The 16,090-nt window shown below is 37.3% G+C and overlaps 1 protein-coding gene across 21 annotated transcripts in view; it reads right to left on the bottom strand.

Annotated features, from left to right (window-relative positions):
- The window catches only part of SYNE1 (spectrin repeat containing nuclear envelope protein 1), a 411,505-nt gene that overhangs the window by 35,363 nt on the left and 360,052 nt on the right, over nt 1–16,090 (bottom strand). For 20 of the 21 annotated variants that reach the window (XM_032258772.1, XM_032258777.1, XM_032258767.1 and 17 more), the window contains one exon: nt 5,451–5,613. In XM_032258772.1, coding sequence (XP_032114663.1) covers nt 5,451–5,613 — 163 coding nt within the window. Of the gene's footprint in view, nt 1–5,450; nt 5,614–9,401; nt 10,634–16,090 lie in introns of those variants that run through there. The other variant, XM_032258788.1, reaches the window with a different exon arrangement.

Genomic DNA, 16,090 nt, shown 5'->3' with positions numbered 1-16,090 from the left:
GCTTTTGATCTACGGTTGGTGTCATCTACCAATGTAGAACCATACATACCGAGGGCCTATATACAGTATATATGCATGTGCTAAGAGCTGGCATTCAAGAATTGGGTTTTATGATCCAAAGATTTGCTTTTTTTTTTTTTTTTTTTTGAGACAAGAGCCTCACTCTGTCACCCAGGCTGGAGTGCACAGGTGTGATCTCAGCTCATTGCAACTTCTGCCTCTTGAGTTCAAGTGATTCTCCTGCCTCAGCCTCCCAAGTAGCGGGAATTACAGGTACCCACCATCATGCCTGGCTCATTTTTGTATTTTTGTAGAAACAGGGTTTCACCATGTTGGCCAGGCTAGTTTTGAACTTCTGACCTCAGGTGATCTGCCCACCACAGCCTTCCAAAGTGTTGGGATTACAGTTGTGAGCCACCATGCCTGGCCGATTTGTATTATTTTTTTAAACAGTTAATTCCACCATCATTAAAAGGTAACATGATTATCAATGGATGAACAAATAAAGAAAATGTGATATATATATACACAATGGAATATTATTTGGTCATAAAAAAGAATGAAATTATGTTGTTTGTAGCAACATGGATGGAACTGGAGGTCATCATGTTAAGTGAAATAAGCTGGGTACAGAAAGACAAATATCATACATTCTCACTTGTATGTGGGAGCTGAAAAAGTTGATTTCATGGAGGTAGGGAGAATGCCAGATAGCAGAGGCTAAGAAGAGTGTTTTGGTGTGATGACATGAGGTTGGTCAATAGATCCAAGCATACAGTTGGAGGGAATAAGTATTAATGTTTGATAGAGTAGAATGACTAGAGTTAACAACAATCTACTGCATATTTCAAATCAGCTACATGAGGGAAACTGTAATGTTCCCAACACATAGAAATAATAAATACCGGAGGTGACGGACACCCCAGATACCCTGACTTGATCATTACCCAGTCTACGCATGTAATAACATATTCTGTGTACCCTGCAAATATGTGAAAATATTATTTAAGGGACTTAGGTGGTGTTGTACTCATTTTATTAATCCCCTTGTTCTTGGTGTATTAACACCCTTTTCAACATAATCCAATGCTTATAACATTATCTACATATTGTTTTTTAAATGGTTTTGAACATTAGTTTTTTTAAAAAATAATTTATTTCTTCTTATTTCTTTTTGAGACAGGGTCTTGCTCTGTCACCCAGGCTGGAGTGCAGGGGGATTACAGCTCAATGCAGCCTCGAACTCCTGGCCTCAAGTGATCCTTCTGTGTTGGCCTTCCCAAGTGTTAGGATTACAGGTGTGAGCCACCACATTCGACCTATTTCTATATTTCTCAGTAATATATAACTTCTCTATTTCTAAGTAACATAGCTATTGCTTGATTTTTCCATTTTAGTAATTACTTTATGAATTCTTCTATAGTAGAGAAGAAATAAACTTCTATATGACTGAACTCTAATGACTGTTATGACTCAAGCTATGGTAATAATCATTGTTCTCATGATTTTGGTTACTTAACATTTTTTGCATTTGAGGAACAAAACATGCCATGGTTTTATTTCTTTTCTTACATAACTCATTTTCCTGGAATTAACAATCCCCCCCCTGTCTCTCAAATTTATAATGCTTGTTTCTATTATCTCTCTTATAGAACTAATAAAACTTCTTCCGGAGTGGTTAAGCCCATCAGATAATCTAGCCCCTCCTGGCTCCTCCTGGAAACATCCCTCCTAGAGCACCCAGAGCCCCTGCTCCCATCTGGACAGGTGCTGGCTTGGCTGCAGTACAGCTGTCATCGGGGACTTCCCTGTACCTTCACTCTGGGAATTCCCTTTTTCTTCCTCCTGAGTTGAATAGCATTTTCTCTATTGCTTTAGTGCATGTAGCGTATGCAGCCTCTGTAGCATAGTAGTATGTAGCAGATATGTACTGTATTTTCCTCTCACTTTCGTGTATGTAGCATACCCTTCATTTGTTTCCTGAAAATGGGTACAGAGGAGGTGAAATATTTTATATTAAATGGCAAGGTATAGAGTTCTAAATTATAAATAATTTTTCTCAGCTTTCTAAAGGCAGAGTCATTGTCTTCCAGCTTCCAGTATTGTTCTAGAGAAGACAGATTTATTACATCCTGGAAACCTTTAAGATCGCCTTATCCCTTGTGTTCTGCAATTTTACAGTGTGTTTTTGTTTGTTTGACATCTTCCTGGGCACTTATGTGGCCCTTATAATCTGTAAATGTATGTTTTTCATTTTGGATATACATATGAATATATATACACACACACACATATGTGTAATGTGTGTACACATGTGTAATCTCCCACAAAGTAAAACAAAAAGATAAAGATATGAAAAACAGGAGATAAATACAGAAATAAACATGATAAAATTAAAAATAATGCAAAAGTTTCAAAATCCAATTCAGTTATTTTGTAAAAGTTCCCTCAAGAAAGAATAAAAATGGAGAGATTATCATAGTAGTAATGTAAAAACATATATATATTTAATAATAAATATATATTATTTAATAATGCATATATATTTTTTACATTAAATTATTTATTTAATAATATATATTATTTAATAATAAATGCATTTTTTTACATTACTACTGTGATAATTTTCTTATCTCCATTTTCTTTACTCTTTTTTGGGGGGACTTTTACAAAACAACTGAATTGGATTTTGAAACTCTTGCATTATTGTTAATTTTATTATGTTTATTTGTATATTTCTCTCCTATTTTTCATATATTTATCTTTTTGTTTTAGTTTGTGGGTGATAGTCTCCACTCTGAAAGCTCTTTTTTAAATAAAGATGGCATCATTTTATGAATGCGAAATCTCTCATTTCTGTGAGTTTGTTTGTTTTGTTTACATTTTCTTCCTCTCTCTACAATGTGTTTCTTCTAATTATTCCTTTCTTTATTTCCGCCTGTTTATTTTGGTCTTTTCTCAATGGCAGAAGCTTTCTTAAGTGGTGGGGATTCTTGCCTACCCATACATATTCAGGAATGAGTCAGCTATAGAAGCTGTGTATGCACCTAAGGTCTGTCAACCAGGAGGCTTCACTGTGGAGAGATAGGCAGAAGTCTGGCCTTTTGCTGGGTTGCTTTGAGTATCACTAATTGAAGGTACTTTTTCTCTTGTCTGATCAGTTCTCCAGAAAGGATGCTCCATTATCCTGGCTAGGGTGTAAGCCTGATTACGGACATAGTGGGAGCCAAGCTGGGGAAGTGGGGTGAGAGCCCTAACATTTGGTACTGAGCCCTTCACATCATCTCCCCATTTTTAACATAGTGACTCTAGCCTCCATGGTGTCCTGATCCCCAAGCTCAATGCCCCTCTGGTTTGCCTTCTCCAGAGAGTAATTATCTGGCCTTCTGCCAGAGTAAAGGAAGCAGAGTTGCCTGGCTGCCTGGGCTTAGGAGGAATCTGCTAGTCTCAGCACACCTTATTCAGATTTTCAAGTAATCTTCCATTTTACAGCTCAGCAGACAAATCAACTTTCAGCTTCATCTGATCTCCACTTTCTGAGCCTTCCTGGAATTCCATGGAATTAATTAGCTTTCTCTACCCTCCATCTATCCACTTTCCATCTTGCAAAATTGTGTTGGATGTCTGTCATCTCTCCCATTTTCTCTCCTGTTCTCTTTGCCACTGTGATTTTAACCTTTTCTCTTTTTACTATCATTTTACTGGAGTTTTAGTAGTAGGTGGGGCTGTAAGTACATATGATCAATTTGCCATATTTAACTATATTGTTGATTTTCATACATTTGCAAAATTACAAGGCTGGCCATTTGCATTTTTAACTCATCACTGTACACATCATTACCATGTTCTCGGGAAGAATCTGGGAAGCTAGATGCCAACCAGGATCCTACAATTCAATCATCAGAATCTCAAACATCAGCACCCATCAGAAAACTTTAATTTCATAAAAACTGAAAAATGTTTTGCTAACAAATTTTTTAAAAGCAATGTAATTTAGTATGTATTTCAAGATAGCAAGAAGAGAAGATTTTGAGTGTTGTCACTACAAAGAAATGATAAATGTTTAAAGTGATGGATATGGTGATCAAATTACCTCATTTTGTTTGATTATTACATTATGCAAATATGCATTGAAACATTACATTGTACCCCACACATACGTACAATTATGTATTCATTAGAAAGAACAATAATTTAATGATAATTTTAATATTTAAAAAACCTCAACACCCCAAACTGCATTTTAACACCTATTACATTGGCTTAAATAGCCTGCAAAATGAAGTAAGTACATAAACTATTTTATAAGATGTTAAAAATAGGACATATTTACATTTTATAGCATGTTAAAGTTAAGCAACTTTGCTGCAATGATCTAAATGTAACGGAGAGGTACATAGAGTATGGACAGAATATTCAAAGCAATCTAAAGGCATGGAGTAAAAATATTTCTAGTGGGGAATTTGCCATGTTTACTACTGCCAACTGCAGGCTGATATACTTAGAATAAATGAGGGGACCCAGCACAGTGGCTCACACCTGTAATCCCAGCACTTTGGGAGGCTGAGGCAGGGGGATCACTTGAGGTCAGGAGTTTGAGACCAGCCTGGCCAGCATGGTGAAGCCCTGTCTCTACTAAAAATATAAAAATCAGCCAGGCATGGTGCTGCATGCCTGACATCCCAACCTCTCAGGAGGCTGAGGCATGAGAATCTCTTGAACCTGGGATGTGGAGATTGCAGTGAGCTGAGATCACACCACTGCATTCCAGCCTGGGTCACAGAGTGAGAGAGCAAAAAAAGAAAAAAAAAAAAAGGATAAACGAGGGAGGGAATGTGAGTTAAAAATTTCTTCTGTATATCTTTTCTAGGATCATCCCTTTTTGTTTGTTGGGTTGTATACGGCCAGTGAGATGTCTATCTTTGCTACACATGTGAAGGTGGAATTACAGTGTGTGATCTGCAGGTCATGCAATCAGTTTTGCAAAACTAAATTTTTCAACTTGAAAAATTCTAAGTATGCCTTGTAATCTTTCCCCAAACACTGTACACAGAAAAAAGTGGGGTGAGGGGGGGCTCCTTTCATTCGTTTCTAAGTGTATGTTAATGGGCTAGGGCTAGTAACTCTCAAATAAGTAAACCAATCTGTTAGCACTGTTTTAGATACATAATTGCAACTCAACCTTACCTACCATCTTAGAAGGCTTCTTGGTAAACTGATGACACTAACTGTACAAGGGCACAAGCATCTCTGTAAGGCTGAACTCTGCAGCGGCATAGAACCTGTCTGCCCCAATCCTCTGTCTAGGCAAAGTACCCTTCCTCACCAGTCCTGCCTAGCTCCCTCCTGGCCTTTCATTGCCAGTCACCATCTCATGCTCCCCCCATCATTCTGGCCAGGAGGACAGATATTCCATGGCTTATTAATTCCATTTCAATTTTAAGTCTTACCTGCTGCTCATTAAGCTTTCTCTGTATTTCTTCTGAGTTACAGGAATCATAGACTATCGGCTTGGCCAGCTCTGACTCGATGTGAGCAAGCCAGGTCCTCAGGATACTCATATTCTTATCAAGCTGCTGTACAGCCACCAGGGTCTCCTTCAGCTTCTTCACCCTGTGGGCAGAAAAGGGGGAACATCCCACTTCAACGAGAAGCCCACTCATGTTTCTCGTGTGTGCTGAGGAGAACACTAGGCCTTACAATCTTTGTAGGCAGAGAGTTAGAAACTTGCGTGGAAGAGGACAAAAACAGAAGAAAAAGGAGGACAGAAATTAGAGCTGAATACGGACAATGGAACAAAGATGCAGAGGAGGCAGGGGTCCAGGGCAGAGGAGCAGAAACAGATAAATTAGTTTTGAACACAGTTTTCTCAGTGTGAGCAGAGCATGATCAGAAGTTTGGGAAGAACACGGGTAATATTTCTCAACTCCATTACTACCTACTTAGAGCAAAAATCAATTACTGAGTCCCTGTAAAGAGCCTGACATGGCTGAGTGTACATAGATTGCTCTAAAGAGAAAGGTCATAGTAATAATAAGCATATGATCAATGATCTATTAGAGCCCTTATTTAAAAATTGCTGTTAGCTTTTGACTGTCTCACCTTTTGGTTCAGGAAATACGGCCACCTAATTGGCACTGCTCATAACAGACGTAAACAGCAGATGAGCAAAATGCTTCAAGCTGCTAGTGTGTGACATTGGCTCAACTGAAGAGGTATCTATCTTTTTGAAAAAATGTCAAGAGCAACATGACTTGTAAGACATTAGGTTTGTGATAGATTTTAAGACAGGGGTCTGCAATAGAATGTTTTCAAAGGTTGACAACTTACACTTAGAGTCATCAGATATTCCCCGGTTTCACACAATCCACAGAGGGTGCTTTCAAACCACAGGTGCCAAATATTAGCCACCACCCCGAGGCAGTTCTGATACGTTTCTCTGCTCAAGACTCAGTGTTCTGAAGAAAATGTCTCATAATCAAAGTATTTTGAACATTTTGATTCATTTTTAGTTGTTTAAAATTGATATCACTTCCGTTTCAATTTCAATAAATCAATGTTTCTCTCTCAAGTGAAAATGTATTTGACAACATGATTGATTTTCCTTTTTGTCAATGTTCCTCAAAACATTGTCATATAAAGGCTTTTAAAGGATTTTCACTATGGTCAGCTATTAATAATATCTATATTTTAATAATTGTAATTAATAATACTTCTTTTTTAATAACATTTTCAGTTTGTAAAAGCACTCTTCAGAGCATTACCTTTCATTGTTTTGAAAAATGTGTATTTAAAAAATTAAGTTCATGTTTCACAATATAGTCTATTGACAGAAAATGCAACTGTGTTGCAATGTTTATCAGGACTTAAAATTCCACTTGAGATAAGGTTTTCCTAATTAAATTTATAAATAAAAATTGTACCGTATCCCCCAGATGCTTCAAGGCATTGGCCTTGAACACTATTTCCAAGAACTTTTACATACAACCCACTCACATTTCTCTCATAGCTAAGGCAAAATTCATCTAGGCATCAGTCAGTGAATGACAGTTTTATTATGGCTACTGGGTACCAAGCTCATGGAGTACATTTGACCAACCACAGCATGGACGTGGAATGTTACATGGCTCTGGCCATATATAGTGCCCCAGACTGAAAGAATAGTGTACCATCAATAAACCCACTGGAACAGGCCTGAAGAATGGCGCATAGCACCAAGAAGTCCGTACTGCTTTTACCTCTGTGGGAATGCCTTCTCAGCCACCTCTTCTACATGACCAGATTCTTGTCTTCAGATTTGGTAGGATCTGAATACTCACTAGGTTTGGGGATGGGGTTTGGTTGCAACCTCGTAACGTTGTTAGGGTTTTACTAGAGGCTGGAGTCCCTGTTTCCTTCCTACCTTATTTTAGCTCCCTGGTATTACTTATGCATGAATTGGTCTCCTCTATGGTAAGTTTCTTGGAAAGCTAGAAATGTGAATTTCCATATCTGGATATTTCCCTTCCCCAGCCATGTTAAATTCAGTGCTTTGCACGAAATTGGGTACTGTTTAAGTGGTTGCTAAACATTAATAATTAATATTCTAAATGAATTGTGTCTATTTAATTAACATGTTTTCATTTTAAAATTTTTATTTGATATTAAATGTGTATTAAGTTTTTCTTTTAGGTTCCACATTTGTCAATGTTCTCTTTGTCAAATAATAAAATTCATTCATTTTCTTGGTTCAAAACTCACTTATAGATATGATCAAAGGATCCAAAGCACAAAAGGATGCAAGTAAACACTGTTCCACAGGCCAATCGACACTAGCAAAATAAATTACAGGATAGCTTTTGTAATACTGAATGAGTTCCAAGTCAGAGCGGTTAGTACGCAGTATGTCAAGGGCATCATGACATGGAAATCTGTGTTCATATAGTCCATTAGGGACAAGTTCCTCTTTCAAACAAATGTGTATATTTAGTAAAGTCAATGGGGGTGAACATTTAGGTGGATCTTTTTCATTTTTAAAAAAGGTTATTTTACTACAAATAGAAAAATACAGTGTGTGCGTGTGTGTGCCTGTGTGTGTGTGCATGTGTGTGCACGCGCGTGCATGCTGGTGGGCAAGCAGATATGAGCCTGCAGGACATGGGTATTAAATGTGCTATTTATTTGCAGGACAAGGATCACTATTTTCTAGGAGAAATGTCCCATATTTTTTTCCATTATTTCTTTAAAGATAATTTTTGGATAAAGCGTCACAATATTTTTATTTATCTATCATTATGAGGAGTCTGAGCAACATTCCTTTTGGTAAACATCCAGGATTATCATTCAAATTAGATACTTGCAGACGTCACATGTCTGGGTAAGTTTAGCAGCTTGATAAATCTGTAAGACCCTGCAGCTTATGGTTCTTTCATAGTCCAGTGTGTATTACAGGCATTTGGCCTTTCTTGAAAAGGATTCTACTATGAAATCCTATTGTCCAGCTTCTTAATGCTGAAACAAGAATATATCTACAAACACACACATATATATATATGTACTTACACATATACGCTTATAAATCTACATATATATTGGATTTATATTTCACTACTTTCCTTCAAAGTAATTTAGGATATCCATAATCCAAAACAAAACAAAAAGTCCAAATTCTAAATATAATAGAAAAAAAATTACCATCATGTAAATGCTATTCATTTGCAGAAATTTGTCTGAGGAATGATACAGTAAAAGGAAAACATTTTTTAAAAATTAAAAATAAAAATTCCTGTCATATTTTTATTCTAACTAAAAAAAAAATGAATGAATCATTTGTATAATGCCCTAAATTACTATTTTAGACATTAATTTGTACGCTTTGCACATATGTTTTATAAGCTTTATATTAGTGACTAAAACTTACTAACAAGCACAAACAAAAGCAACTTTCGCAAACACACAACATTTTCTAGAGCCCTGAAATAATTTTATTTAATGAAGGGAAAGCTTTCAACTACAAAGCTGTGAACCAGCTAAGGCTAAATTTCAGTTTCATCAGAAGCCCATCCGTAAATAGCAGATGATGGACTAACTGGGTCTTTTTCTGGATCGCCTTCCTGTGTCTCAGCCTTTCTATTCTAGCCATACTCCTTGTATGACGCTATGCACCAGAGACAAGTGGAATACCGAGTCATCACAAAGTCCATCAACCTTTTCATCCAGCTCTGCATGCCCAGTAGAGGTACTAGAAAACAAACCAGCAAATAACTCTTGAGAGTCCACATGGCCAGCTATCTCCCAGTGCCAATCATCTTCATGTAACGTTGGCAAAAACAGTTCTGGATGAAAGCCTCCAACATCTATCCTATAAACCCCACGTAACATGAAAGCTATGTACAATGGAAGAAACTCAAGAAGATGCCTGCCTTGTGACATCGCAGTTACAATCTGGGAGATCTGCGTCCACACAGCCGTCCTCTGCCATCCTCAGGGCACGCAGGTCCTCTGCCACCACCATGAAGCTTCCACTTGCAAAAGTTAGACTCTGCAGAGCAAAAGGCTAAATCCTGAGTGGGGATGAAAGTTTCCCCTTGTCTGTGTATAGAAGTATGAAAATGCTCACTCTAGACAAATGTTGTTAGTCTCTGCCCGATAACATGACACTGGGCAGTGACAAGTGGTCATGTTTCTAAATAAAACCTACATTCATTAACATGTGCCAGGCTTGATCTCCTGGAATGTAGGCCACGAGTGTAAGAAGGGGAAAAAGCTCAGTGTAATCTGTAAGGAGGAGGAAGCTACAGGTCTAAAGAAAGGACAGCAAAAACAATGCTGGCTGCAGGCACTCTGCTATTCTGCAGGGACAGTCAACTTTTCTTGCGGGCTGTTTGTTATGCTGGGAAGGCTATTTAAAGAAAACAAATCATCCCATTGCAAACAAACAAAATGTCCACAGGCACAGCAAATGGTAGCAGCAAAAGGAGTAACTTCTTTCTTTTTTGAGTTCAATGTGCCAGCTCGGGTAGCGTATACAAGAGTTTTCGGGATTGTTTGGGAAGGTGAGAAAGTACGTGCTCTTTGAGTAGACTATTTGAGCAGTGGATATTAGAATATTATCCAGTGAGCCCTAAAAGTAACTGAGCAACTTTTGTTGACCTAAAATATTAAAGAAACATTATTCTCCCCTTACATACGCAAAGCTTTTGTCCTTTAAAAAGAATGATGTAAGATGACAAAAATAACATGTTTATTTTAAGACAATTGAAAAAAATACCTATTCATTTGCTTAAGGGGATTTCAGGTAGCTCTTTTTCTTTTGTGAATTTCAAGAATTTTCAAAGTTTCTGCACTAAGCATATGATAATTTAGTAATTTATACTTTTAAAGAAAATAAATCCCCAAATTTTTAATTCCTATAATTTAATAAAAAATGTCTAATGCTGACTGCTTTAAATCCTTTTGGGAATTAAAGACTACACAAAAATAAATATTAAATAAATAACGGATATTTGCTAAGTTCTTTCCAAAAAGGATGACATGATGATATGTAACTAAAATAAAACAAAGCATTTGGTTCTGGTCATGTGAGTTGATTGGTTGATTGTTTTTAAAACAGAACACTAGAGGAAACACATTTCTTTATAAAATAAATATATCTGCCAACCTAGGCAATGAAGTGAAACCTCATCTCTTAAAAAAAAAAAATCAAAAGATTATCCGGACATGGTGGCATGCATCTGTCGTCCCAGGTACTGATGTGGGAGGAAAACTGCTTAAGGCCAGGAAGCTGAGGCTGCAGCGAGCCAAGGCTGTGCTGGTGCACTATAGCCTGGGTGACAGAGCAAGACCCCATCTCAAAAAAAAAAAAAATTAAAGAAAACTGCAGTTTATATATGAAATATATTCTGGAAAACACAGTACTTAAAGATATTGTACTGTGAATTCTTTTATAAAACAATCATTCTTCTTATATTAATATATTATTTTTAGTCATCAGCAATGAAAATATTTACACTTTGATTAAAGAAATATATTGGTTATGATTCCATCACTATAGGTAACTTTGTTTTTTTCTTGTGACTACCATTTTTAAAAACCTGAAATCTTTAAAATATTTTATTGTCATAATTTCCTTAATTTCTTTTCCCTTATTTAGTTTTCCTCATAGAGTTAAAAAATTTGAAATTTTTTCATGCTTATTATTGTTAGCATAATATATTTATTCCAATGAACTAAATATGAGGCAAGGCAAAGCTTTAAAGATACAATTATTGAAATAGCAAAAATGGCAATGTTCATTAATACAGAAAATCCTAGAAAATCATGGTATATTTATACTATGGAATACTCAGCAGGTTTCTAAAAGAATGAGACTGGCATAGATAGTGTTTTATAATATACACGGTCCTTTCCCTTGCATTTTATCATTGGAGATGTGACAGTTAGTTTCATTAACACTTTGAAAACAAGCAACCCGAGGCTCAGAGAAGTTATTCAGTGAGACTTGGGCTACACAGCAGGAACCAGGTGGACTAAACTCAGGCCCGCTGATTAGTTCTGTGCTGTTTCTGTGCTTACTACATCAATGCATTCTTGATCCTTGCCAGGCCCCTTCCGACCTCAACACCCTTAGGTAATATCATCCATGAATTCCAAGAATTACATTTCCTTTGACCTTCAATGCGGGTAGAATACCCTTTAGACTGAAAGTCCTCCTGAGGACAACTGCTAGGAACATCACAAAGCCTTGCTTGCACTACATATGTGTTTTACCTCCTCGGACTTTGAACTCCCTCTGGGATGAGAGCTGACCTTTATTAAGCATAGTCTATGCTTAGTGGTTGATATGGTTTGGCTGTGTCACCACTCAAATCTCATTTTGAATTGTAGCTGCCATAATTCCCACATGTTGTAGAAGGGACCTGATGAGAGATAATTGAATCATGCAGGTTGTTTCCCCCAGATTGTTCTTGTGGTAGTGAATAAATCTCATAAGATCTGATGATTTTGTAAGGGGTTTCTCCTCTCACTTAACTTTCATTCTCTCTTGTCTGCCACCAGGTAAGATGTGCCTTTTGCATTCCACCATGATTGTGAGGCCTCCCCAGCCATGTGGAACTGTGAGTCCATTAAATCTCTTTTTCTTCATAAATTTCCCAGTCTTGAGTATATCTTTATCAGCAGCTTGAAAATGGACTACTACAGTGGTTTACAGATCCTATCGCATGTAATACTTCCAATAATTCTTCTGAGCTAGCTACTATTATGATTTTCATTTTATACATATGGTAACCAAGGTGCTGAGAACATAAGAAAGTTGGTGAAGCAAAAGCATGCTATGACTCAGGCACCTGAAGCCTGAAGTCAATGCTCTGCTTTGTGTATGCTCTCATTTGTGTGCATGCACGTTTCATCCTATGGCTTAGATTTGAGAAAATCAGCAAATACTGGAGTGACTGCTATGTGCAAAGAACAAGGTCAGGGGCTGGGATTACTATAGTGATCAAACTTACATTTTAGTAGAGAAACAGGCTTAAAATGACTGATCACACTAGATTTCACATGGTTGAGGGAAATGCTATGAAGGAGAAGCCTACTGAGCAGGCGAGAAGAATCTGAGCTAATCTGAAGAGGAGGAAAAACATGAAGAACAATCAGAAGGTGGCCAGACCAGGAGTGGGCAGGAGAAGACCCAGGAAGAGAGAGTAGAGAACAGAAGGGGGAGGCCCTAAGTGAGGAACCCTTGTGTACTTGCATTATGACACTTATTTGGTTAGGGACCATTTTCTTTCTCATCTTTAGATCCCTAGAGCAGGCCACCTGTCTTGGTAAATAAAATTTTGTTGGAGCACTGCCATGGTGTTCTATTTACAGATTTTCTATGGCTGCTTTCATTCTATAATAACATGCTAATACCAATAGAGACTATTTGGCCTGCAAAACTAAAAATATTTACTATCTGGTCCTCCATGGAAAACATCTGCCAACCTTTGCCTTATAGCAAGAAGCACAATACTTTATATATAGTAGATATTCAATAGTTTTTAAAAAATTATTTGTTTTTATGTGTACAAAATGTTGAAGCAATTATAATAAATTTAGAGATTAAAAACCACCAGCCACAAAAGACCACATATTGTATGATCTGTGTATGCGAACTATTCAGAACAGGTAAACATGTAGACATAGAAAGTAGATTAGTGGTTTCCTAGGGCTGGGAGAAGTAGGGGAAGAAGAAGATGAAAAAAAAAAGAGTGACAGCTAATGGGTAACTTTTTCTTTGGGAGTGATGAAGGTGTTTTGAAATTGATTGGGGTAATAGATGCACAGCTTTATAAATATGCTAAAAGTACTGAATCACATGCTTTAGATAGATGAGTTATATGGCATGTGGATTACATCCCAAAAAAGCTGCTATTGAAAAAACAAAAAGGTTAGGGCCAAATAACTAGTGTGCTTTTGCTTTTGTGATGGGGATTTAGGTTTAGTAGAGGGAAAAAGAATTTGTTCTATTTGAATGTCCAGTTTCCTCCTTCCCTGCCCCCAAATCATCACAACAGAGCAAACAAGTTGAATTTGACCTTCCTAGAGGGTAAGATGAGAAATGTTACGTAATTCTTATCTATGATAAGAAGCATTGAACAATTAATACTAAAAGACAGATTTTCTTTTGGTTCTGAGCTCTAGAGAAATTGCCCGGATTGATTGACAAAATGAGAACCAGTAATCTTAAAGGCAGTTTTATAGGAATTAGAGTGATGCTTCACCAATGGCAGTTTTTATGTTGACTTTTAATAAAAGCCAAGGGCTTAGAAGTACTTTTAATTATCTGGCCACTGCTGAACAACAGAACTTTCTGAAATGGTAACAATGTTCTGCATTGTACAGGGTCCAATAATGTAGCCACTAGTCTCACGCAGTTACTGACCACTTAAAATGTGGCCAGTGCAAGTGACCGTAATTAAAATTAAGGAGTAATTTAATTTTATTCCATTTCAGTTAATTTAAATATCGTGTAATTTAAACTGCCACCTGTAGCTAGTGACTGCTGCATTACACAGAGTAGGTAGAGAAAGCATGGAAAGGGTACTAGAACATTATCCACTGAGCCCTAAAAGTAACTAAGCAACTTTTGTTGCCCTAAAAAACTGACAATGCTTGACAACACAATTTAAAAACTTAAGGAAAAAGCACATCTATTTTGTACTCAGAGTAATCTAAGCTAATCTAATGGTGCCGTCAAATTTTCTCTAAATTATGTGTTCTATTTTTATGTAATAAGTTTGTTATCAGTGAATCTTTTTCTTTTTTTTAATATCCCTCCCCAACTCCTCACCCCTGCGTTGACCCTCCCCTAGTTCCCCCCTCAACAGACCTCAGTGTGTGATGCTCCCCTCCCTGTGTCCATGTACTCTCATTGTTCAACACCCGCCTATGAGTGAGAAATTTTTTTGCTTCTGTGATTGAATACCAGAAGACATAGTTCATGTTTCTATTAGCTGAGATGTTCACCTGAAAATATTACCATCCTCCAAAAGAACTTCTCTATTCCCACAAGAGCACCAAGAATTGTCAAAAGGCATACACTGGGTTATATTTTGTTTTAGTGCATCAGTGCTGGAAGAGGGAAGAGTGGTGAATGGACTGAAACAAGAAACCTAATACTTCAGCTGGCAGCTCACAGTTGAGGATGGGAGCAGGAGTCATGCATCCACTATGTGCACTAATGAAGCACCAACAAGAAAATGAAATGCAGATGTAACGGCCGGGTGTCTTTCAGGAGAGGCTGCAAGGGAGATTGCGACTCTAACGTGGTGTTAAACTCCAGGACGGCTCAGTGATCAGTGTCTCATCTAGTCTAAATTGGAAGGAGTCGATTAGAAACAAGCAACATATACAAACATCTCCTGTGAAATTGTATCTGGGTATGCTGAGGCTCTACGTAAGAGGAAACTAAAATTAGTATTATATAAGTGACTATAGTGAGATGCATGTGTACCTTATAAACATGTAATTGATTCAAGTTTATTAATATGTCTTTTGGGAAAGTAAACAATTAACATCTAGAAAATTATCCACTGAATAGTCAGACAAAATACGTTCTAAATAAATGCAAGTTCATGGAGAAAGCAGCAAATTCATTTACTGTGATGTTGGCTAATAGTTGGACATACACTAAGTTAGCTGCTTACAACTAGATTACATTAAATCTGATTTAAAATATCTTTGAAAAAGTGCATCCTTACTCTCCATATCATTGAGCCACTTGAAGCAAAAAAATAATATTAACTAGTTTAAATGGATTATGTGAACATGTGAATCAATCCATGAGTCATAATTTGACAAAAACTCCCCGGAGGATGTTTCCCAAACAGGTAGTTTCCCTAAGAAGGATATTTATAGCTCGAAGGACTTCAATTTCTCTTTCCAAAACAAGATTTTGTTATCATTTTAGTGAGTGAGAAGTGGACTGAACACAGCACTGAGATTTTTAAAACATAGGTTTGTGGAAACTCCTAGACCAATTTAAGCTAAAATGTTCTTTCCATCTCTTTATAGTGCCCTTCCCAGAGCTCCTACTTATCTCATTGTTTCACTCCATTCCCATCCTGAACTTCTCAAAGAAGTTCTTCAGCTCTGTCATTTTATCTCGACTCTCACAGTCACTGTCACATTGTAAGTACTTTACAAAAAAAACTGGGAAATCAGATTATCAAGATCAAAAACTGAACTTATCTTCCATTTAACTGTCTTCTCCCTAACAGGGAAGCAAGTCACCAACTTGAGAGACAGGAGGGCACAGCACTCCAGGACATGGGCTTTGGGGTGTGAGCACAGGCTGTGCCATGCAATATGTGCGTGATGATGGACAAGCCTCAGCCTCAGCCCCTGCATCTGTAAAATGGGTATAATGATAAGGCCACCTCAAAGGACATTGTGAACAACACATGAAAAGATGCATATGAAACCTGTAGCATGGTTATTGGAACCTGCAAAGTGTTCAATAAATGTTAGCTATATCAGTGCTATGGCTAAACATTTAAAAAGTTGAGGCCATGCGTGATAGCTCACACCTGTAATCCCAGCAATTTGGGAGGCCAAGAGGGGTGGCTCT

This window comes from Sapajus apella, unplaced genomic scaffold (genome assembly GCF_009761245.1).
Source record: "Sapajus apella isolate SASKATOON/1434 unplaced genomic scaffold, GSC_monkey_1.0 scaffold105, whole genome shotgun sequence".
Lineage (NCBI taxonomy): Eukaryota > Metazoa > Chordata > Mammalia > Primates > Cebidae > Sapajus > Sapajus apella.
Note: the sequence above shows the minus strand (reverse complement) of the source record. Positions and strands in the feature narration are given on the sequence as shown.